Consider the following 24216-nt stretch of genomic DNA (forward strand, 5'->3'; position numbering starts at 1 on the left):
TAGCATGACATGATCTAACCTCATGCCCCCTTCAGAGCTCTTAGTGGATAACCTCAGCACCTGAAATATCCTTTCTTTCCCCATTCTGTGTCTCTTGCTTAGTGAAAGTAACAGCTAGCAGTTTCAGCTAAGGATGAGGTTAATGTGATAATGTCTGAAACACAGATGTTCCAAAAGTATCTGGAAATGATATGGATGATTACTATTAGTGGAGACGACAGTATGTAAGGTGTTATTCCTTTGTAGCTGAGGAAAATGGTTGGAAAGAATTAGCACTTGATCAGTGTGCAGATAGCTGAACATCCAGAAATGCTACTTGCAGTGTAGTTAGCTTGTTCTCTGATTTGCTGCTGCTGTTGGGCCCGTGCTTGGGTGGGGGAACAGGAGAATCCTAAGGCTCTTGGATCTTTTCTTGTACATCATTTAATTAGGTGTGCTCATACTTTAATATATATAGGCTAGATGAGACCAGACACCTTAAGCAGACTGGCTCAGGAACAAGTATTATCTCTGCCTGGAGTAAAGTCTCGTTACAGTTATTGCTTACTTTCCCTTTTCCACTCAAATGATAAAGCAGATTAATGGAACCTGTTGAGGGCCTTAGTAACTACAGCTTGTGTTTACTTTCTCCAGATACTCCGCCCTGGGAATACATCAGACCTGCTTGGAAGGACCAGCTGAGTATCCCTGGTTCAGGCTACAAATGATCTTCCATAGGTTAGCTGAACAGGAAATGATTAAGCCCTGAACGATGTAGAATGAGATGGGCAGTAGGGTTGAAAGCCTTTGATCTAGGCCACCAAATTCAGTCTAACACTGTTAAAGTTTTATGCATGGTTGGTTGTTTTTTTTTTTTTTTTAAGTCACAGGCTGTTCAACTCCAAATAGAAAAAAAGAGTGGGAACCAGCTGTCCTTTGCTAACCTCCCCCTGGAAATTATTTGCACCTGAGAATTATTTTTTAGGCCCGAGAAAGTTAGGTGAAGATCTCAGGAAACCTCTGAGGAGGCAGATGCTCACCTCTCAGAACTATTATCCCAAAGTGCTTGGGTGTTAACAGTCTCAGTCGACAGTGTTGAGTTTGTTTTCATTCCTCTGTTTGTTTGTCTTACTTAAGAAGCAGCCTGCTGCTGGGAGACCTGAATTACTTCTATATCTGTTACACAGGGGTTGGGCATTTCTATTTCCCTAACTTTCAATCTTGTATCTCTAACTTTCCAGACAAAAAAATTAAATCCGTGGTGTTGATTTTGTTAATTACTGATCTTACTGACGCTTGAAAAGGATAAATTTGACTGTGTGAGCTAAGAAAATGTGTCCAGTATTGCCCAGTTTTAAGCCCACAAGAAATCTTATCACCTTTCATAGGAGTAGCAGGCATGCGTGAGTTATTGCTTAAGCAGCATATTGTTAATAAAATGTTTTGCAATTCAATCTGCTATTGAACAGGCAAGACAGGCTAAATGAAATAAAGCTAAAATTAGGGGTGGTGGAAGGAGACTGTATCTTAGACATACACATACCTTGTAAATTTAGGGTAAGTTAAATAGATAGCTGCAGCGTTTAGAAAGGGAAGAGAGAAATTAAAAAGACTGTTGGCGTTTCCAAATTTTATTGGGGAATAATGAAATAAGACTTTATTTCTAGTTTAGACTTATTCCGTGCTCTCCAAAAGTAGTTCTGTATCTACAGACCAAATGCTCGCTACTGCAGATAACAGAAACAAAAACTATCTTAATGGTTGGGAAGACAATACAGTATAGCCAGTTAATGAGACAGCTTGATCTGTACAGAAAATTATTTGGAGCAGACACACATATATAGAGAGCAAGATTAATTTAGAGACCTTTGTCATTAAAGCAGATTTTTGTATGGTTTTGTGTGGGATTTAAGGGGGATTAAATGTTTGACATCACTTTGCCTGCGCAGGCTATGTTGAAGAGGTTACTGAGCGGGTGATGGAGAATTCAAACATGCGCCTATGCTGAAAGAGTGGAAGCAATGGATCAGACCGCAGCCTTGCCAAACAAATTGCTGTGTCTACTACATTTCTAAAAGCAAGATGCTTCTGGTTTGATAGCAGATGCCGCAGGGATGTAGAGCTGAAGGAATTTTTATGATTTGCCAAAATATGAGGGGAACTCAGTGAGGATATCAGGACTGGGATGCCCCTGTCTTCTGTCTTCAGCGATGCCTTGCTTCACATGCATCTTTTGTATGCTATGCTGTTTCTAAACACTAAAAATAAAAAGTCAGCGAAGTGGATTGGCTGATCAAGTGCATTTCTGTTTTGGAAGAGATGGTCCTGGTCACGAAACTTCTGTTCCTTATCTGCCTGTGGCCAACAGCAGTGCTACACAGCTCCCAAAGTCAGCATCACCCTCTTCATCATCGGCAACAATTCTCATTCTTAAGACAGCATAACAGGTAAGCAATGTACTCTCTCTGCCCATGTTCATCTGATAAACTTCATGCTGTCAGCAACATTTCTTTTTGTTCACTGTCCTGTTTTGCCAGTTTCTGAATTTATAGTAGATATAGTTGTGATAGGGTGTACCCGAAAGAGAAATGGTGAACAGTTAATTGATTTTTCATAACCACACACTTCATATTGTGATTATGTGAACGCTTCATGCATATGCAGGTATGTACACACTCTTACCCACACACAGCTCTTTTAACTTGTGTGATACCAGACTACTATTGTGATGTAGCAAGAATTCTTGCCCTCTCACTTCCATTATAAGAAGGATAAAGGCCTTCCAAAGTTCTGTGGCAATGTTATAAAGTGTCTTCCATTAGCTAAACAGCAGAGTGGATATAATATCAATATACAAGTGGGTATAATAGCAATATACAGAAGATATCTTGATGGCACTAAGTGAGGTGAATTGTACGTTATTTGTAGTGATGGCATGGTGTGTTCCATTTCTGGAATATACTTACACTTTCAGGCATTGAAGATTGTGTCTGTTCCTAGTCTTTCCAATCAAGTAGTTGGCTTAAAATGAGTAATGATACAAAGGTTTTGACTTGTAAGTTTCTGTGCAAAGTGTTAGTGCTTTTTCCCACAAATGCAATTTCACAGCTGCCACGTGATAACCCAAGCAATATCTCTCTTTGTTGAAAGGTAGGGGAAATTGTAAATAGCTCTCTTTAAGGAAGGAGAGGGGACAACTGTTACATTTTTCTGTGTACTTGACCCCCTATTAAAATAGGCAGTAGACCTCATATTTTATTCACATGATATCATGTATAGGGCAAGAGCTACATAGTTCAACTCCCATGATGTGTTTAAGCTGGTGTTAAAGTGACATGCTTTGTAGCAGGTATGCAGCTGTTTATCTTCTGTATCACTTCTTAGGGGATAATCCAGCAGTGACATATCTCTGAATCCCTACATGCCTAGATAAAATCACATTTAAGCAATGCAAGGCGATAGAACATCACCTATTCACACAATGGAGGTGCCTGGAGATGCTATATTGCTTGGTATATCTGGATTTCAACTCAAGGTCTTAGGTTCAAGCTTGGTCTAAGAAAAAATCTTGTGAAAAGAATGGCTATTCAGCAGACTGCTTCAAGCTCGCTGACAGTTTTGGAGTGAGTGCTAGTGCACAATTATTTGTGCTAATAAACCAAATGGAACTAGCCCTAATATCAAAATAAAGTCTAGTCTGCTACTTTACTGGTCTCAGGAAGCAGTTAAGGCTCAAATGGAAACAGAATAAAATATTTCTTTGTTGCTGTAGTGGTAAGGAAAGTCTATTTTAAGCTCAGCTGATACACCACGTCAGTGGTAAAAGAAATATGCTAATATTGTTTGCATTTATTCTATTTTGCATAGCTGAGATGAGTTGCTCTACCACCAGCTTAAAAACTCAAAAAGTGTTCGAAAAGCCTTATGGTAGGAGACAGCTTGTTTTGTGGCATCCTGCTGGACATCCTTTGATGATTTCTTGCTACAGGAGAGCAGTAATAATAGTAGCACAGTGTCTTCTCCATCTTCACAGATCTTTACTACTACCTAGAAATGGAAGCATACAACAGGCAGGCAAGACTAAGTTCCCAGCTGTGTAGTAGTTTTCTTTATACAAGGCAATGCTTTGGTCTTTCATGTCTTCCTGTGCCCTAGTGATTTGGAACTGTGAAGAAGACTGCAGAACCTGAGCCACAGAGGATCCCAAAGCTTAACAGCTGCAAATCAGCTTTTCTGTGGAAAGGATCCAAATACATTTAATTTCTCTTTGTTTGATTCTCTTGTTTTATTTCTAAAGGCAGCATTATCTTCCAGTACATTGCAACAAGGTCTGACTATCCACCAGCCTCGTTTTGTTTCTGGGGAAAAACCTTTCAGCCAGCACTAGGGTTATTAGGGACACAGCTGACAGATGGCCTTGGTTAAATGGGTGGCCTTTTAAAAAGAATCCCATGTGAAAATGTTACTTAACCTACAAGTTCCACTGTTTTAATAGAGTAACCCAATTCTCCCTCCAAAGCTATTTGTCTGCATTCTCTTGTAAAGAAGATTTTAAAGCATTAACCAAAAGTACATGAGAAAGAGATTATTTTCATGGTCTTTCCTACAGCAAAGAACCAAACATTCAACTGTCAAAATATTAGGCTTTTTGACTGTACATGTTACTGATGTTACTGAACCCTTGGAAATGCAGTTTTGTGAGAGAGAGAGAACTGTGCAATTTTAATGCATTTATCTGGGTTTCAAAACTTGACAAATATGATACAAGTTTCAGAGATCACACTGCTGGATAACTCCACACGCTCTCCAGAGAATAAGTTTTCTGTAACTTCTAATTTTCTTTCCTTTGGTAGTAGCTGCAGTATCTCAGGGAGATAGCACTGGAAAGAAGTTTATGGCCATTATATCTAGGGTCCTTCATGGTATTCTTTTCATAAAAAGGTGCTTCAGTGTTCTTTTCAGAAACCTACCTAGTTTCATTTTTAATTTGATTGGAACTTTTTCCCCACTACCCTCATACTGCAGCAACAGAGGAAGTGTGGTATCTTGGATACTAAATTAGTGTGGCTGGAAACAAAACTTCTCCTAACTATCCTTCCTGAGACGTGAGTTACAGATTTTTCAAAACCTATCTTGATGACAATGGTGCTGGAAACGTGTTTATACCTTCCTGAATACCCAGAGGTGCTCCATCCTTCCTCCAGTCTCCTACCAAAGACTTATCATTAGTTACGCACGGCTTTAAAACAGAAAAACAGCCACAGAGGATCTTGTAACAACAGAGGTCCATGTGACCTCTTTCCAACAAAGGCTGTGAGCAGAAGTTTGGAAGAATAAGGACAGGGCAAACTTATAAGATAACTAAACCTAATTTATACAGATTTAGTGATATTCACTGTTTGGTTTTTTTCAATGAACTTGTCTGATTCTCCCTTGAACCAGCGTAAAGTTTTGATAATCTGGCAAGCTAAAGAGAACCAGATCAGATACTAACCACACTACTTGCATGAGTGCCACTGGTTGTGAAACTACACTGATGGTATTAGGTGGTTAAATGCTCGAACAACCCTTTGCTGTTTCCCTGTTAGGTGGGAACAGCTAAATTTGTCTCTAAAAGCCTGCCACATATTTGCCTGTTGTTAAAGAATTCTGAATGAGTTGGTTTGATTTTGTAGGCAGTGACTGACTGCTCTTTGAGACCTCCATCAGACACTGAGGCGTCGAACCATGAGTCCATATAACAGTATTGGGTACTGAAGCGTCCAAAGAGTATATCTCACTTTTTTCAATCAAAGACCTAGTGCTTCCATTAATTTCCTATATAAGTACCAGCAGGGATGTCTTCCCTATGTGATATGAAACATTTCAAGTGCTTTTTCTGCTCTCTGTTAGAATTATAGATTACCATTTCATTTGCATAATGTAAAACATTGCCTGGAATACAGCTGTGTAAAGCAGAGCTATTATCATTGAAACTGGTAGTTTCTTGAGCATGTGCTTCACTGAGACTGACAAACTTGTTATTTATCATTGCCCAGATCTATAGCAATACCGAGCCATCTGCCAAAGTTCCCTTTATTACTACTGCCTCAGGTAAGAAAAGAGAGATTCCTTTCCTTAGGTGCTGTAGGCTCTTTGTCTCAAACACCACAGCCTGACATATGCCATACCATGAATGTGCAGAATCAATGACTGCATTTAGACTCCTGGATTATGGTGCACTGGCCAAAGCTGTGTGATAAAGAGACCAGTGTGCCGGGCCACCAAAATATAATCTGTGTCTTTGCTGTGGTTCCGTGAGAATGTAAACTGTATCTCGACTGACTGTGGGAAGCTTTTCTGAGACCTAGGTTAGTTAGATCTGTTAGATCTTCTGCTTTTCAATGGAATGTGTGCCATGGAAAGGAGCACTCAAGGAAACATCTACTGATGATTTCATAGTGCTGTGGTGCTGATCAGTAGTTAGATACAGGTCTAAGATTTCTTGGGAGTAAACAAATACATACATGCAAATCCTTTGAGTCATCAGTCAAATAACTTCAGTGCTGCAGTGAGGACAATTTAATACTGTAACTCTTAGCCAAGTAGCAACATCTGGAGTCTTGATGCTGATGTTAAAGGAATATCTACTGGAGGACACTTCTTAGTCTTGGGTGGAGTAAGCAGTAAAGGAATAGAAAAAATGTGAAGCAGAAGTGCATATTTTTTTTTTAGTATTTTAGAAAATTTTATAGGATTTTTCTAAGTTTGGTACTTTAACACATGCAATGTTACCAGTGTCCATGAAATTAATTCCAAGTACAATGAGTATATATCTCTCCAAGTAAGCCTATTTTCTTTTACAATAAAAACACATATTCTGCTGAAGGAAGGTACTGAAGAGAAAATGCAGCATGTTTGTAATGAAAGTGCTGTCCTGACCTTTACAAGATCTTGCCTAGCTCAAACAACCACTTTTGATGGCAGCTAGAAATAACAATAGTTACTCCACCATTTGTATATAGAACATCAGCTTGGAGAAGCTGTTCAAGTAAGTGGGCACAAAAGATGCTTTTTGTGTATGCAGCATTTCTTTTTATTTTGTCTTCATTCAGGAAAACAGAAGAAATACTAAAATCCCATAACATCTTTTCTCAGTGGCTCATTAAGAAAAAAAAATCATGCCCTGGTAGCTTATGTTTTGCCTTTTGTGACTTGGGAAAGTCTTCCTCAGTCTCATGCTTGTTTCTAGTTAGAAGTTGTAATAGATGTATCATAGTTTTAGTTTTCTTCTTCTAGTAAAATCATCAGAGCATCAAATAGGTATTTTCCTTGGCACGTCTGATGACAAATAACCTAATGCTTCCAAACTGTATTAGCTGTGCCACAGCATTCTGAATGTAATTCATCATTTTCTGCTGCTGGTTCCCAAGCAGCAGAATTTCCTTGCATACCTATTGCAGATCATCGCAGTTGTTCACTTTTACTGCCCATTCTACTGTGATACAGACTTGCTCTGCGGTGATTTTAATTCTCTGAAGCGTGGGTTTTCATTTTAACATTCACATAATTTTCATACTTAGAAAACTGAAGTCTGTATTTGAAATGCCTGATGGGTGTTCTCATTGCCCTGATAATTTGGTTCACAAAACACTGTCAGAGCCATTCAAGAATACTAAGGTAAGTTAATTTGTTCAAGCCAAACGGCTCTTAATAGCCCAGCAGCCACCTAAGAATACATGCAACATAGCATTTTATGAAGTAATTTCTTGGGATTAATTATGAAGAAAAAAGGGGGAAGGATTAAAAAAAAAAAAGTAAATACAGATGCATACCTTATCCCAAGGTATTCCATAACTCATCTAAAGCAGTATTTGACTACTGGGTAAATCTTCAGAGCAGATTTCTATAATTCAGTCTAAAGTAATGATTAGAATTGCTGGCAGCAAGGTCCCAGGGAATGACAGAAGGCATGAAAGAAATTATGTCTAGGGAGAATCTCCAGATCCAGAGTGAAAGGAGTCTCAAAACCTGCCCAAGCAATACGTGCCCATGTTTCACTGTTCTCACCATGAGAAAAACTTTCCTAATATGTACCATAGATCTCCCTTGTTGCCAATACTTATCCTACTGGGAAGTGTGCATGATGTATTCTGAAGACTGCGACATGTTCCCTCAGCCTTCTTCCTCTAAATTAAACTACACAGGTTCTTACAATCTTTCCGTGCCTTTCCTGAAATAGGGGCCCAAAGCTAGGCATAATTCTGCAGTTAAGGTATGGGCAGTTCTGTCATTACTTGGTTCCAGACACTTAAAGCAGGACATGCAACAAGGAGTGGAAATTTGAGGAGACACCACAGCATGTTGCTTATAGCAGAACCAAATAATGTAATGGATTCTTTCTAAACCTGTGTCCATCACTTGCCAGATCTGACTGTGGATCTTGTTTGTGTTTTAACCCAATACCTTTGCGATATGGGCATGTACCAGACCCCTCCACTGTCTGTGTCATGGCTTCTGTTTTTTAAGAAAAACAGAAAAGGATTCTGCAGGCATCTGCTCTGCTGTTTATTCTAAATGCAAGGCCAGCACGTAAGGTTTCTCTCTGAAGAGCTCAAGTCCATTCTTAGGCATGTTGATTTCCCAGTGGAATTTGGGATGATGTGCAGTTCGTTCTGTGAAGGGAAGAAAGTTAGCAATACTCACCGGAAAGAAGTACAGGATTCATGGCGTCCTGCTTAGAGTGCAGGTTCATCTGTGTCGCCTTAGTGCTACATATAGGCATGTATGTCACGGGAAAAAATGCAGAGTCAGCACTCTTGATGCGAAGAAATGCTATGTGTCTGAACAGCAAATAAGGGGATGAGCTAATGAGTAACTTGGCCTAATCTGAGTGATATTTAAGAGGATCTCAAAAAACAAGTCACTGGGTTCAGGACCATCACTTTCTTAGTCCTTATTGTTAACTCAATTTAGCTCCTAGGAAAAAAAAAATTATAATAAACAGTAGAATTGTCTCTGTAACATGGATAGTGTACAAAGTGGTTCAAAACCATGGATACATGGTTCCAAGTCTGTGTGGAAAGTGGTTAATGTGAATAATAACATTTTTTCAAATAGCTATTATCACTTATATAACAGTAGATACAATCTCTGAAGGGAAAGGAAGAATACCTACATGTACTTCCTGGGACTTTTTTATATATAATTGGTGCTCCTCATGGACCTGGACACCCTCATACCTAATTTCCCTGCCTTTTCCAATGTATCTTTCTCTAACATCATTAGTGCAATTGTTTCCCTTATACCAGATTCAACTGTCCAGGATTCTTGGGCCCCTTCTTCATTTAACTAGCACCCTGAACATGAGGCAGAGATTTTTTTTCTCACATATTTCTTCTTTAAACATAGCAAAAGAGAAATTAAAATGAGGAAACTTGACAGCACCAAAGTACGGCCTCTTAAATCTGAGCAACTCCTTCACATAGAGGACCATGACTTCGCACTGAGACCTGGATTTGGAGGTAAGCAGCACATGCCTGTGTTATGCTGATTAATAGTTTATCCTCTCTCTTTAAGTTTACTTCAACTCTGTCCACCAGTGTTATTTAAAATTGAATGACAGACTTAATTGCAGCTTATGTCTTTTGTGGTGCTCTAGGAAATAAAGATGAAATCCAGAAATACTTGAAGGCAAGGGACTTCTTAGCATATCGACAGGAGAAACTGCTCAACTTGTCTCCTTTTCAGAACTAATTTAAAAAAAATTATTATTATTTTCAGGTATTCCTGTAAACTGCATAGCCTAGTAGCAATTAGCAAATTACTTAGTAATTCAATGAATTTGTTTGAGAGATTGAAATGAACCTTCGATTCTTAAAACCATCTGCTCTGTACAAAATTAAAAAGAACTACCCACTGGCCTTCAGTTTATTACCATGTCATTTTTGTGTTGTTGAGCACTATGATGATGATTATTTCTTCATTTAACTAAATTGCTTGTGGATAAAGGGAGTATTCAATGGGATATTCACAGTTTGGATTCAATTATGACTCTCCTTCATGAAAGGTAAAATGAGAAAGCTACCCCACTAATAAGCTTTGTCTGAGCCTTTGCGTCACCAGTTCTGTGCTCATGATTCATGAAAATAGACTGGACTGCTCTGGATTATGAAGTCAAAATAAAATATATGAGGACCAATAATCAGCTGTGTAAACATATAAATCTCAGAGCCTAGCTGAAGTTTGTGGAGCTATTCTTGCTGACACCAGCATGCCAGGAGGGAGACCTAGAGTAAGAAAAGCCTCTCTGGATGCATTGCAAGAATGTGAAAGGTTTTCTTGTTACCCTAGAGATTCTATCCTGTCAGAGAGCAAAATCTTGCCTGATTTTGAGAAACGGTTGACATTTATCCGTTTCTTGACAATGAAAGTTAGGATATCTCTTGCCTAGTACTTAGCTAACCTAATATCTCTTAGTCTGGATATGTTACCACCTGCTTTGCCACATGAGGAATTTAAATTTTTGAGAGAAAAAGAATGTCTCAGAAAGGAAGTAGTGTTTCAACGAAAGCAAGCAACAGTTTGGGATGTATTATACTTTACCACCGGATCATCACAGAAAGCAATACTTAGGATGTACATTAAAGCAGCTTTTAGAATATACCCTGTGATCTGGCAGTTGTAATCTTCCACAGGCAGTAAGGATTTTTTTACACTTCAGCAAATCTGCACCAGGCTTTTTCCCCTTGTCCTTTTATTTTCAGATGACTATTGCTAGAGCCCATTCAATTCCTACTGAAGCCAGCTGTAGTTTTTCCACTGACTTCACTGCACAGGCTTCTCAATAATCACATTGCCATGGGTATAATTTCAGCTGTACTCCTTGTCTTTCAGAAATAGCTTTCAGCAGAAGAGTGCACCAGCTTTGCTTCTCTTCTATCATCCACATGCCATAGTGACACGGGAGTTAGTTTTTTTAGTCATATCCAACAGTGTGCACACTTCCAAATTTTCAGAACTCTCTTAATATGTGGAATACTTATGTGTGAACCTCTCTAAGACTACAACATAGATCCATTAGCATTTTTACAGTGCACGGTGAAAACATTCTCAGTGAAGTTAATGTCAATCCTACATTTATACTCCATTATTCCTATATTACCATTGGTTTCAGTGATGTTAGAGTGGTAAAGAATGGTTTGTTTTTCACAAAAAGCAGGTTAATAAGGCAGCAGCAGAGACCTAGTACCCAAGTACGACCTCAACAGAGGATAAAACTCACCAGCTGAAATGAATTCTGAACCCAGAAATATTGCATGGCAGCAGAGACCGAGTATGGTTTTCTCTGAAGGACAATGGTGATCAAGTGTGCAGCAGAAGTAAACTTAACTAGAAGAAAAGATGACATTTGAGATACCATTGCCACACCAGTCATAACATAGCCCTGAATTGCATGAAGACAACACTATGGCTTTATGTATTTAAAGCAGGTGAAATTTTGGGTTTGTTTTTATCAAATCTAATGAAGCATTTCAGTACTGTGATTCATGAAGGGCTTGTATCTGTCACACGCCAGAGTGCATGATTTATTCAGCTTAGCACAATGCATCCATTCGCAACACTGATGGGAGAAAAAAGAACCAGGTCAAATCAACTGGGTGATAAACAAGTATTTTAAAATTTATCTTTACCTTTAGAAGAGGGGCAATTTTTTGGTCCTCTCCTATACCTCATTGCGATCTTTTGGATATGTAATGGAGTTAGAATGACATATTTTGTTAATAAAGCTCCACTATGCCCCTTTCCCTGACAAGATCATCCATCCTTTGCAACAGTTTGGGAGAAAAAGCAGCTAAAGAATTCATGCTGTTTCGAATCCACTGGGGATTCCTCAGTTCAGGAAACTACTAAATCTAAATCTGGCTTGTTTGATTTCATTTAGGCCCATACACAGAAAGTAAGTGAGGGAGACTACAGGATCCAGACTTTTTACTCTTTATAATAAAGTTACAAATGAAAAACAGAGACAGCACATGCTAAATTTGATTTTTAAACTGAGCAAACATGCACAGAAGAAATGCTGGGGGCGATGACTGTAGAACTGTTGCATGCTGATGCTACCGGCTGCAATGTTACTGGAAATAATTTTGACTTTGCCCACATGACTGGTTGCTTTCTCATGAAACTGTATCATTGCTCTGCGGAGGCCGGAGATCCATTTTTTGACCAAATGGACACAACTCTGCTGTCATTTATGTGAATGTATTTTGGCATTATTCTGTTGATTGCAATGCGGTATCAGCTGCACAATCAGAATCTGCCTCTGACTGTTGATTTTAAAATTTAGTCCTGACATTGTCCATTTAATAACAGATGAGATATCAGAGTCTGAGAAGCACACTGTGTCAAGATGAAGCAAAACCAGGAAGTTGCTAGCTGTTTCTACATTTTTGCTCTAGAAATGTTACTTTGCCTGCAGTCCATTGTACAGTGAGGTCGAGTGAAGCAGACCAACAATTCAGTACAGCCAAATCTCCTTTAAAACACTAAACTTACATTGTCACATTGCACTTATTCCCTAAGTCAGGCTCTTGGGTTGCTAGGGATGGGTAGGAGCTGTTGGGTTTTTTTCCCCCTTTTCTGGATTTTTGTTTTGTTTTGTTCTTGCCTTCTGTGTAATGTCATGGTACTCTTTTGCTTGAAAGTGTCCAACAGATGGAACCCCACTGATGCAAAGAGATGTGGCCAGCAGAGTGTATTGAGTCTCTCTCTCTCCGTACGTCCTGTCAAAGGAAACAAAAGACTGTCAGTAGGCTTAGTCAGACCTTTTTGTGACTTAATCTCTTTGTACCGCTATGGCCTAAAGTATTTCAACTGATTTTTCAGCAGCCTGATAACCTGATAATCTGTGAGAAGATAGCTTAGGTTTGGACTGGAGAAAAATGAATAAATTAAATTATGTTGCCAGGACTTCTTGGAATGGTCATCCACATATTTTAAACTCAGTGAGCACAGGTGAGCACAGGCCAATATCAGATAAGGAACAGCGACTTCTAGCAGCTCAGATCTGAGGGCCACAATGCAGGCTGCCTTAGCAGCCAAAACTGTGTATGTGGGGAGAGGTGTTAAAATGAATCCTTGGAAAAGCTTTAAAGTTACTTTTTCTACTGGACCTCTATTTATCTATATCCTATTATTTTTATAACTGTCTTATTTCAAAATACTAGTAGAGGTCATTGGTATGAGCTTTTAGTTTCCTCAGTTCTGTCTCCACTTGGTAAAAATAAACATTGTCATTAAAAAAAATCATACATTAGCATACAGTGGAGGGCGTTCTATTATTCCTCTGTGTCTTGATTTTCCTGATGGCAAAATCATTCCATGCACCCTCTGAGCTATTTTTCAATCAAAAAATCAAGGAACTACATGATCACTGTCTCTGTGTACACGCAATTTGTCACTGTTTATGTCCCTAAGTATGACAACTTTGCTTTTCTTTTACATTGTGTCTTAAGGACCTGTAATTTCCTATGCTAACAGTGTGTTAGTTAAAGAAGTTTTAAAATTGGTTATCTCTGCTTTCTCAACCATAATAATTATAATAATTCAGTAGTGTTTAGCTTGTCAAGAGGAAAGAGTCTTTCTATTATAGACAATTTGCATCTCAATCTGCAATTAAGCCTAATCTTAATTCCAAATGTTCAGAGGATCAGAAATCCTATTAACTCACTCCCCCTTATGCTTCCTTCCTCCTCAAGCTGAAGGTAAAAAGGGAAGGTAAATTAATCTGAAGGTAAAAAGGGAAGAAAATAGGGCTCAAAAAAATGCTGACTTGTAATAGCTCTTTGTCACCAAGCTGTTTTCTTTTCTGCACCACAGCCCTCCCTGAAGGTCAGAAATATCTTCTTGCTGTGGTGGAGAATACTTACTCGGAAGTGGGATATTTTTTTTCTCATACGTTTCTGGAAGGAATATCCAGGGCCCAGAACAGGAGGGAAATATTTTGCTAATTTGCAAGACCTCTAATAGGCCCTTTCTCCTGGATTTTTTTCCTCTTACATTGCTAATTTTTCTATTCTAAGACCTGGTTGTTGTTAATACCAGTCTGCCATCATTTCACATATACATAAAGAAACAAAACAGTAACAAGAAGAAAATACCATTGCCAATAATTTCCCTCTTTCAGTCATTGCCAGAAGAAAACAAATACATCCACAGAGCTTTGCTTTTCTGGGGCTTGTTTACGTTTCTATCTGATTTTCTTCCCCCCAGCAGGCCCATAAGCCTTTTGTTTAGAAGAAAGTACTCTATAAACCTTAATCCTCCCCTGGTCTCTGTCTCCTACTGGGGGCTTTCTGTAGATCTAGCTTTCTTTTCCAGCGTACACTATTACAAAGCCTACTGGGATACAGTGGCTGTTTTTTCTAAATTCCACATTTAACTTACGGAATTTCAGGTGCAATCTGCTGTGTGTTGAAAGGCCTGACTATTACAAAAATGCTATAGAGTTGGCTAAACCAGTCATTATTACTACAGAAGTTGATCCTAAAATGCTGAAAAGCTATCCTTTTTACGTCATATCCCTTCTAAAAAGGGTATTACAGAATTTGTCTGCTATACTGTCTATTAAAAAAATTCCATGCTTATCAAGGAATTCTTTTGCTATGCTTAAAAATTTAAAATAAAAGACTGGAAATGGCTTGTGTGAAGATAAATCCATCTGAAAACAATCCTATTTTTTCTGCTGAGGAGTAATTATCTTGAAAATCTGTGGAGTTTCCATTGTGAAAATCACTAATCCCTCTAAAATAATGATTTGTAGCAACGCTCCAGAAGCAACTGAAGCTGCTCAATTTAATAACAAAATCCTCTCTTCCATCCCCAGTTTTGTCAAGCTGGGAAATAAAAAACACAGCTTTGCTTTCGTTACTTTTTTTCAAACTTAATTTGATGTTGTTGCCTGATGGTCACCCAGAGATTGAAATTCTCAATGTACTAGGGAGAAAGCTGTGGTGCAGACACAGAGGCAGACAAATCAGACCACTGTTCTGGCTAGTTTAGGATCCTTTCCAATGCTTATTGAAGTGCTTTTTAAAAAATATCCAATTGTGGTAAAACAACTCCAAGTGATGAAAAAATTACAGTTCTCAGCAACCTATTCTAAATAGTTAATTATTAGTGTTTCTAATGGAGTTGGTTTTAATCATGGAAAGAAATGTTCCCAGCGAGCTACAAAGCTCAGAAGACCAAGACAGGAGTAAGCCAATATGTATGTCATGGAGGGGAGAGGTTGTTAGTGACAGCAATATAAAAATGCTTCAGATTAGAAAAGTGACTGGGGTTGCATTTATGTGCGGTATTTAGTATCTCTATAATTTACTTACATTTGTTGTCAAAGTAGAGTAAGAACAGAAAGAAAATATCCACAGTTACTGTGATCTGTCAATAATAGGTTAGGGGATGTGGTTTAATAATTGTTTGTGGTGAACACTAGACTGAACAATATTTTCTCATCAAGCAGCATAAGTACAGTCTTCGGGTTTTCCTCAGTTAGAGAACAAGAATCTTTTCAAGGAGTCTGTTTCACAATTATAGCATTTCTACCTAATCAGGAGGAAATTTCACTGTAACAGTTCTATTTTTATTTAATTTACTTTACAACCATCCACTGTATTTCTCTTGGCCATAGCTTTTGATCTCTTTTATGCCATTCAGTGTGTCCCCCGACTTGTTTTTGTAACAGTTTCCAACTTAGTGCAAGCTGCCCTTCGCAAGAATCAACTGCCTTTGTATATATTTATGTATGACTAGCACTTCAGTTTGTGTGCGTGTAACCAACGTAACCATAAGCTGCCACTAATTTCTAGTTCTGTGAACAGTTCTTTTATATCTGCCCAGACGAGGTGAACTGCTGAATGAAATTGTAGCCACATTGGAAAGGTGCTTGTTGGGGTAGTATATTGTCTATCATTTTTGGAAATCCCGAAGAAGTATTAGGACTGCCATCATCACACTTTGATCATCTGTCACTAAGGAAAACCTGTTCCTCACTACACATGATGTATGGCTTAGACAGTCAGTCATCCTATTCTGTGATATGATTTGTGGGTAGCTCCTTGCCTGTCTGAAGAATGTAGGCAGTAGACATTTAATTTTATTTGATTTAGATTTGTCCTTGACTCAGAAACTGGCAAAGCCGTTATTTCATCTAGAGAGCTGTTCCTCTCTCATTCCCTTCCACCCACATAATTCTACATAAAGAGGACTAAACCCACTATTTTTAACATGGTGGTTGAGCAAATCATCCCCTAAAGTTTGAGTAATAGCAGTTAAGATAAAACGTACCCTCAGACATGATCACCTCCAGTATATCCTACCACGTGTCTCTGCTGTAGTCCCAGGCTAAGAGTCTGAATACACCTATGGTATCAAGGAGTTGAAGCTTCCTGGTGAGTAAGATTAGATAATAAACAGTTGATCTGCCTATTTGCAGTCTCTCTACGCAACCCTGGTATCCAGCAGGCATTTCCAAGTACAAGCCACCTCATCCCAAGCTCAAATGTGCCTGCTACACTGCACGGACTTTAAATGGAGCCAAGGCGTAAGGCCAGATTTCTGTCTTATGTGCCGTTTCCATATTAGTCAGCTTTTTGTACTGATCATGCTCCTAGGCTGGAGTGCTGTGCTACAGCTAGCCTGCTCCCCGAGCCACCCTTCCTTACCTTCAGCTAGCTCAGGTGTCAGCTCTGCAGTGTAGGCTTGTCTTGTTTCAGCATGCAAATAAGGAGCTTGATAGATGACACCTCATCTTTGTGCTGGGTTTGCATACAAATCTTTGCATATAAATCATGCGTGAATGCCATTTCTGAATGCTGTCCACATTGTGTATAAATCCCACGATGACTTCCACTTAGGCTAAACCTGCCTTTAGTTTGCAAAATAGTTTAGATTTCAGCGGAATGCTGAGAAGACGATTCCATTCAGATTCAGTCCTCAATATAAGTTGGTATTTAGCAAAAGTATACTTTTTGCATGGTGTGGTCAAAACAAAGACAAGATATGGTCAAAACTGGTTTAGGAGATGCTTAAAAATTTTCATTGGTTTATGTGAAGAAGCCTGGCTGGATATATACATTGATACTCTCGTGCATCAGCACCTAGTGCAGATGTGTCCTGCTGTCTCCATTCTCCAAAAGAAGTAGCATTTTCCCAAGCACTGTCCAGTGTTTTACTCATAAATTAATTGACTGACCTTTGCTGCCTAGAGTTCTGAATTTTGTTCTGAGCTTTGGCCAACAGACTGGGCGCTTCATTCCTCTCAGAGGGAGGCATGATTTCCAAGCCAGATAACACAGCTCTTTCAGTGCTGAAACAAGCTCCTGTGTTCCCTTTTAACTCTGGATACGTTTTACCTTGCTTTCCTGTGCACCTTCGTCTGTTCTGTGCAGGGTCAAACCCTCCATTAAAAAATACAAGTCAAATCAAGAGATTACAGAGCCAGATTTTAAAATACCTCAAATATAGTTCAAGTTCTCTACTGGTAAGGACTGGGGGCAGCTGTGTAATCCTCAAGGGCTGCTATTTAAAGGATAATTCCAAAGAGAGACACAGTATTGTGTCTGGTTATCAGGAGAGTGATATTTCTGGACTATTCTGGCGTGCCACTGATAAAAGGAAAAGAAATAGACAAGTTTAAAAAGCTTTCTATCTTCTGCTGTTCACACCTCCTTGTATACATGGTGTGTAGCGGGTTATTTTAAATGTGTGCTTTAAGAATATTTTAACTGACTGTTTTTAACAAATGTGATTGGAATCCCATGTACAATAACTACTATAGATTTTCATGCTAAATGCAGAATATTCGTTAGGAGGGAGATGTAAACACACATATGAGCACATTTCTCTCCTCTCCTTCCTCTGTAAGGAAGCGATTAGCAAATTCTTTTAGTGGAATGACTTGCTTGCTGAAAATTACACAGGTAGATAACCAGTATAGAACTATGTCCTTCATTCTAGATACTGTACACTGAAAAGACAGGAAATAAATTTGTATTTTGCTGTAATTTTTAATTCATTTATAGTCACTTCATTGTAAAAATGCAAATATGGTTTTATAATTTGTTTGTTCAGATCCCATTGTGTTATAAACTCACAGCCTTTTCAGTGGCATAAAACGGTGGGATAGGATATAAAATAAAGTCACCTAGTGCAGTTTGGTATGTTATGTACTTGATAAATTATGTATTCAGTAACACACAACACTCCATCACAGAACATGCTTAGTATGTGTACAGCTTTTCCCTTATGAGGCACTGAGCAAGCAATCCTTTCTCACTAATATCGATGCCAAACTGTAAGTAGTTAAGTAACTAAAGGTAATTAGGAGGTGTAATAGATATTTATTTTATAAGTGTGGCAATAAGCAGTGGAACTGCTAAATAAGCTTTGCAATCTTTTTATATTTGATATATTTACCCAGCTTTTCCCTGTGACAGTTCTAAATAGGACTCCAAGTGTTACATTAGGTTTGGCATCACAAGGAACCTGTCACTGCTGTCCAAACTGCAATGTCAAATAACAACTAGTCTGGCTGCAAAAAGATCACTGAAGATTTTGTACTTATTATTACAATTGTTTAGCATTGGGTTTTACTTTGTTGCCATGGACTTTCTCATTCAGTGTACTAAGGTGGAGGTGGACAGTCCACAGTAAATGCCAGGATGGGGTACTCCCTGTATGTTGATAATGAAGAGTTTTCCTTTTAAAAATATGGATTTATGGTCTTCATCACTCTTTCATTCTGTTACATTGAAGGGTCGCCAATACCTGTGGGCATTGATGTGCAGGTAGAAAGCATTGACAGCATATCTGAAGTTGACATGGTAAGTTGGTTAGAAGAACTGGAATAAATAATTTCAGGCAAAATTCAGCATCTCAGAAACATCCAGAGGGATGATATAGAATAATAGAGTTAAAGAAAGCAAATCTTAAAGAGCAGAACTTTACCTTGAAGCATGCAAGCCATTCTCATTTAAACTTGTAAGTGTTACGTAAGAGCACGTTGAACTTCTCCCTGGGGAAGAGGAACAGATTAGATTGGATAGTGCTCTGATTTGAAAATGCCAGTCATTCAGTAAGCCCCATGGGCTTCTACATGAACTCTTAGTGCTCTGCACATTAGATGATGAGCCTTCAGGTCCTTTGCTTCCTTTGCTTATGCAGATCTGAATATTGCCATTATTTCTGGCACGGGTAGAGCTGTGGTCATAACAAATGGAAATATCAAGTTCAGTTCCCGGAATGGTCCTAGAAAGGAGAGGCCCTCTCTGCAATCAAGGACCGGTACCATTGGAATGCAGGCTCAGTTCCTCAGCTGAAATGGTCACTAATAATGCCACTCAGACATTAGTGCCAAGTTCCTGCATCCTGGAATAGCAGGGCATGTCGATTTTGTGAAGAGATCTCATTTACATTATCTTTTCACCGTAAGCATAGCTCTAGTTGTAGGTGTTGAGCTTGCACTGGAAACTGTCAGTGTGAACCCCTGCATTCCTTTGCAAACCTACCCAAATCATAAAATCAGATTACAGGGAAAGACCTAAGTATCCTCCTAGTATACTTATCAGAAATAATTGTTCTACTGAGATAAATTATGTTTGCCTATTAATGAAAAGTTATATAGGTGATCACAGAGCAGTCAGGCTGTGCAGAAGCTCAGACTGGGTTTGCAGCATCCTCTATCTCTCTCTTTCCAGATGCATATCTGCAGTCATGTTATTTCTCTAAATAGGATGATACAACATTTGTAACAATCTTTCACCTTTAAAATATATAATTCTTGTAATAGTTAATTGTTTACCCTTATGGACTTAACTATATTTTCCTTTATGGTGCATTTCATTCATAAATGTACAAATTTAAAACTGCTGTGCAATATTTGTACAAAATGTACAAATTAATGGATTTTACAAATTGACCTAATGCTCATGAAGAACTCAAATTAATCCCTTTGTAAACGAACCACGGTCCTGGGAAAAGCTTGTGAATATTTCCAAGGAAATAACCCTTTAAAAACCCTTCTGGGTTTTAAAGTTTCTTTATCACTTCTTTGATGGTCTAGTCCAGCTGGCCACTGAAATCTTTAGTCCAGCTGGCCACTGACATCTTTAGAAGTATTATTTGAGTATAAATGAAGTATGAAAGCAACAAGGCAAGCAGCCAGTATCTCAGAGGTAGTTCTAATCTATATTTAATCTCATTGAGTGGCATTTGGTTCATCTCATTGAGGTTCCTTCAGATGATGTCCAGAGAAGGAACTGATCCTTTGCATGAGTTGATTACTTTGCACTGTTTCCTATTGTATGTGAATAAAACAAGTGTTGTCTTCTTTTATTTTTAATTAAACAAAGGACTTCACAATGACTTTATATCTCAGACATTACTGGAAGGATGAGAGACTTTCATTTCATAGTAACAAAAACAAAAGTATGACTTTTGATGGAAGACTGATAAAAAAGATCTGGGTACCTGATGTATTTTTTGTACACTCCAAAAGATCTTTCATTCATGATACAACTGTGGAAAACATCATGATCCGAGTATACCCTGATGGCAATGTGCTCTTCAGTCTACGGTAAGAACAATACCCTTCTATAAGAAAATATATGACTGCAAGTGTGGACCAATAGTCTGTACAATGAGAAATTAGTGGGATTACTTGCAGTTAAGATTCCAGTACCGGACTGGCATTAATCCCTTGGCACCAGATTATGGGCACTGATGACAAGTGTACCAGTGGGAAAATAAAGTTAGGATTGATAATGTATAGAGAACATGTTTTTCTGTCATATTTTTCTATATTGTTTCTTGTCACAGGACAATGGCAGGCTTTGTTAATCTGTTGTAAATAGCACTGAAGTTTATCAAGTGTTAATTCATTGGCAGTAGTTTAGCAATATTGCAGTAGTTTTGCTGTTGAGTGCAGTAAAGCCCAAAACTATTAGCAAAGAACAAATATGAGATTTTTTTTTCCCTTGAGTCTTTTAAATCTGTCTGTCTCAGCTGTTTTCACCACGGACACCTGTAAACATGCCATTCATATTAACTGGGGCTCCAGATAGGCAAAGAGAGCAGATTATTGGTGCTGATACCACCAATGTAGACATGCTTGTTGTGTGAATACAAGGAACTGGAAAGTGAAACAGCAATTCCAGGACTGGAACAGCAAGGTCATTAAATGCGTCTCTCTTCTACCTACATGTTATTACTTTTCTTTATGAAGCAGATTTGGATGATGTAACAGAAAAAGTTTTATCAGAGGAACTTTCCCCCTAGGGTAAATGCTCTGAGATTTGTGCATTGCAGAATCACAGAATCACAGAACCACCAGGTTGGAAAGGACCCACTGGATCATCGAGTCCAACCATTCCCACACTCCCTCAAACCATGTCCCTAAGCACTTCATCAACCCGTTCCTTAAACACCTCCAGGGAAGGTGACTCGACCACCTCCTGGGCAGCCTGTTCCACTGCCTGATGACTCTTTCTGTGAAGAATTTTTTTCTGATATCCAGCCTGAACCTCCCCTGGCGGAGCTTTAGGCCATCCCCCCTTGTCCTGTCCTCAGTCACTTGGGAGAAGAGGCCAGCTCCCTCTCCACAACCTCCTTTCAGGTAGTTGTAGAGAGTAATAAGGTCTCCCCTCAGCCTCCTCTTCTCCAGGCTAAACAACCCCAGCTGCCCCAGCCACTCCTCACAAGACTTGTTCTCCAGCCCCCTCACCAGCTTCGTTGCTCTTCTCTGGACACGCTCCAGGCTTCAGCATCCTTCTTGTGGTGAGGGACCCAGAACTGAACACAGTACTCAAGGTGCGGTCTCACCGGTGCCGAGTACAGAGGGAGAATAACCTCCCTGGACCTGCTGGTCACACCGTTTCTGATACAAGTCAAGATGCCATTGGCCTTCTTGGCCACCTGGGCACACTGCTGGCTCATGTTCATTCAGCTGTCAACCATTACCCCCATGTCCTTCTCCTCCGTGCAGCTCTCCAGCCACTCTTCCCCGAGTCTGTAGCACTGCATAGGGTTGTTGTGCCCCAAGCGCAGGACCCGGCATTTGGCCTTGTTGAACCTCATGCTATTGGTCTCAGCCCAGCAGTCCAGCCTGTTCAGATCCCTTTGCAGAGCCTCCCTACCCTCCAGCAGATCCACACTTCCACCCAGCTTAGTGTCATCTGGAAACTTGCTAAGGGTGCACTCAATGCCTTCATCCAGGTCATTGATAAAGACATTGAACAGGGCTGGACCCAGTACCGAGCCCTGAGGAACCCCACTTGTGACTGGCCTCCAGCTGGAGTTAACTCCATTGACCACCACTCTCTGGGCCCGGCCATCCAACCAGTTTTCAACCCAGGAGAGTGTGCGCCCATCCAGGCCAGAGGCTGACAGTTTCTGAAGCAGAATGCTGTGAGAAACTGTGTCAAAGGCTTTACTGAAGTCCAAGAAGACTACATCCACAGCCTTTCCCCCATCCAGTAGTCGAGTGATTTTGTCATAGAAGGTGATCAGGTTAGTTTGGCAAGATCTGCCTTTCATAAACGCATGTTGACTGGGCCTGATCACCCAGTTCTCTTGCATGTACTCACGATTCTTCGGTTTGTCACTAACTAGGCCTGTGCACAGATGTGATATTTCATGTAATGTGGGTAGTGTGAAGATTTATGCAAGTACTTGAGATTTTGGATATGTGATAAAGTTTGCAGATGACACTAAGCTGGAAGGAAGTGCTGATCTGTTTGAGGGTAGGGAGGATCTACAGAGGTATCTGGACAGGATGGATCAATGGGCTGAGGCCAACAATATAAGGTTCAACAAGTGCTGGGTCCTGCTCTTGGAACACAACAATACCATGCAGTGCTACAGGATTGCGGAAGAGTGGGTGGAAAGCTGCCTGGCAGAGAAGAACCTGGAGGTGCTCAATGACAGCCAAGTGAACATGAGCCAGCAGGGTGCCCACGTGGCCAAGAAAGCCAACAGCATCCTGGCTCATACCAGAAACAGCATGGCCAGCAGGTCCAGGGAAGTTACCCTTCCGCTGTACTCAGCACTGGTGAGGCCGCACCTCAAACCCTGTGTTCAGTTTTGGGTTCCTCACTATAAGAAGGACATTGAGGTGCTGGCATACCTAGAGAAGAGCAACGAAGCTGTTGAAAGGGCTGGAGAACAAGTCTTATAAGGAGCGGCTGAGAGAACTGGGATTGTTTAGCCCAGAGAAAGGGAGGCTAAGGGGAGATCTTCTCACTGTTTACAGTTGCCTGGAAGGAGGTTGTAGTGACGTGGGCGTTGGTTTCTTCTCACAAGTAAAAAGTGATAGAGGGAATGGCCTAAAGTTGCATCAGGGGAGGATAAGATTAGATATTTTAGGAATAATTTCTTCACAGAGAGGGTTCTCAGGCACTGAATTGGGCTAACCAGGGAAGTGGTTAAGTCACCATCTCTGTAGGTACTTAAAAGATGGGTAGACAAGGTGTTCAGTGATATGGTTTGGTAATGGACAGATACAGTTGGACTCAATGACCTCAAAGGTCTTTTCCAACCAAATGATTCTATGATTCTATAATTGTTCCAACAAGTAATGGATTTATCTACCCTCTCATGAAGACATGCAGAAACCTTCACAACAGCTGTACACTACTTTAGATAGTGTATGTTCAGGAATCACACTGACCAGTAAGAAACAATGAGGTGAAGTATGTGTTTTATTGCTATATTCATTTTCAAGCTTCATGAGAGAGAGGAGGATCAGAGGAACTACATTAAGGCTTACAGCCGTGGCTGTCCATGTGAGGGGTATGGCATACATTCAGCTGGGGGAAGGAAGAGAGTGGTGAAGAGACAGAAGATGGGCAAACCCATTCTGTCAGCTTGCTGGAGAGGTAAAGCATCATCAAGATTAACAGTGAGAAATTGTGCACGAATAGTTAGAAACAGAAGGGTGCACGTGATGGTAAGGACAGAAATGGAGAGGAAAAAGTGAGATGAGAGGGAAGAAGAAGGAGGAGGTAGAGCTGAAGGACAGACACACTGTGAATCAGTTTGCTACGTTTGCTCATTGCTCAGAATCCTCTCTGTGATGGGAGCCCTTGCCCTGTGTCTTACAGCACATTTGCAAGCTGGTGCTCTACCTTTCTTCCTTGCCCTTTTCCTCTCTGCTCCCTGTTATTTTCCCCTAACCCTGCACTACCAGATGGTGTGTATTGG

The 24216-nt window shown here is 39.8% G+C and overlaps 1 protein-coding gene and 1 long non-coding RNA gene across 7 annotated transcripts in view; one reads left to right on the forward strand and one right to left on the reverse strand.

Moving 5' to 3' along the window:
- The first annotated feature begins 1193 nt into the window (after positions 1-1193).
- The window catches only part of GABRR3 (gamma-aminobutyric acid type A receptor subunit rho3), a 34869-nt gene continuing 11846 nt past the window's right edge, over positions 1194-24216 (forward strand). The window contains exons 1-4 of one of the 2 annotated variants that reach the window (XM_054054598.1): positions 1194-2426; positions 9370-9482; positions 18775-18842; positions 20370-20593. In XM_054054598.1, coding sequence (XP_053910573.1) covers positions 2299-2426; positions 9370-9482; positions 18775-18842; positions 20370-20593 — 533 coding nt within the window. In that variant the 5' untranslated portion in view covers positions 1194-2298. The remainder of the gene's footprint in view (positions 2427-9369; positions 9483-18774; positions 18843-20369; positions 20594-24216) is intronic. The other variant, XM_009557173.2, reaches the window with a different exon arrangement.
- Positions 2445-16670, reverse strand: LOC128850412 (uncharacterized). Of its 5 annotated transcripts, none has more exons than XR_008447840.1 (6): positions 16306-16670; positions 12517-12743; positions 11243-11349; positions 8665-8729; positions 6486-6627; positions 2445-4026 (listed from the first exon to the last, which is right to left on the reverse strand). It is a non-coding gene; the product is annotated as an uncharacterized LOC128850412 (long non-coding RNA). The 5 variants fall into 5 exon arrangements; XR_008447837.1 differs by having other exon boundaries at positions 8665-8801; XR_008447838.1 differs by lacking the exon at positions 8665-8729 and having other exon boundaries at positions 16306-16668.

The sequence above is a fragment of the Cuculus canorus genome, chromosome 1 (genome assembly GCF_017976375.1).
Source record: "Cuculus canorus isolate bCucCan1 chromosome 1, bCucCan1.pri, whole genome shotgun sequence".
Lineage (NCBI taxonomy): Eukaryota > Metazoa > Chordata > Aves > Cuculiformes > Cuculidae > Cuculus > Cuculus canorus.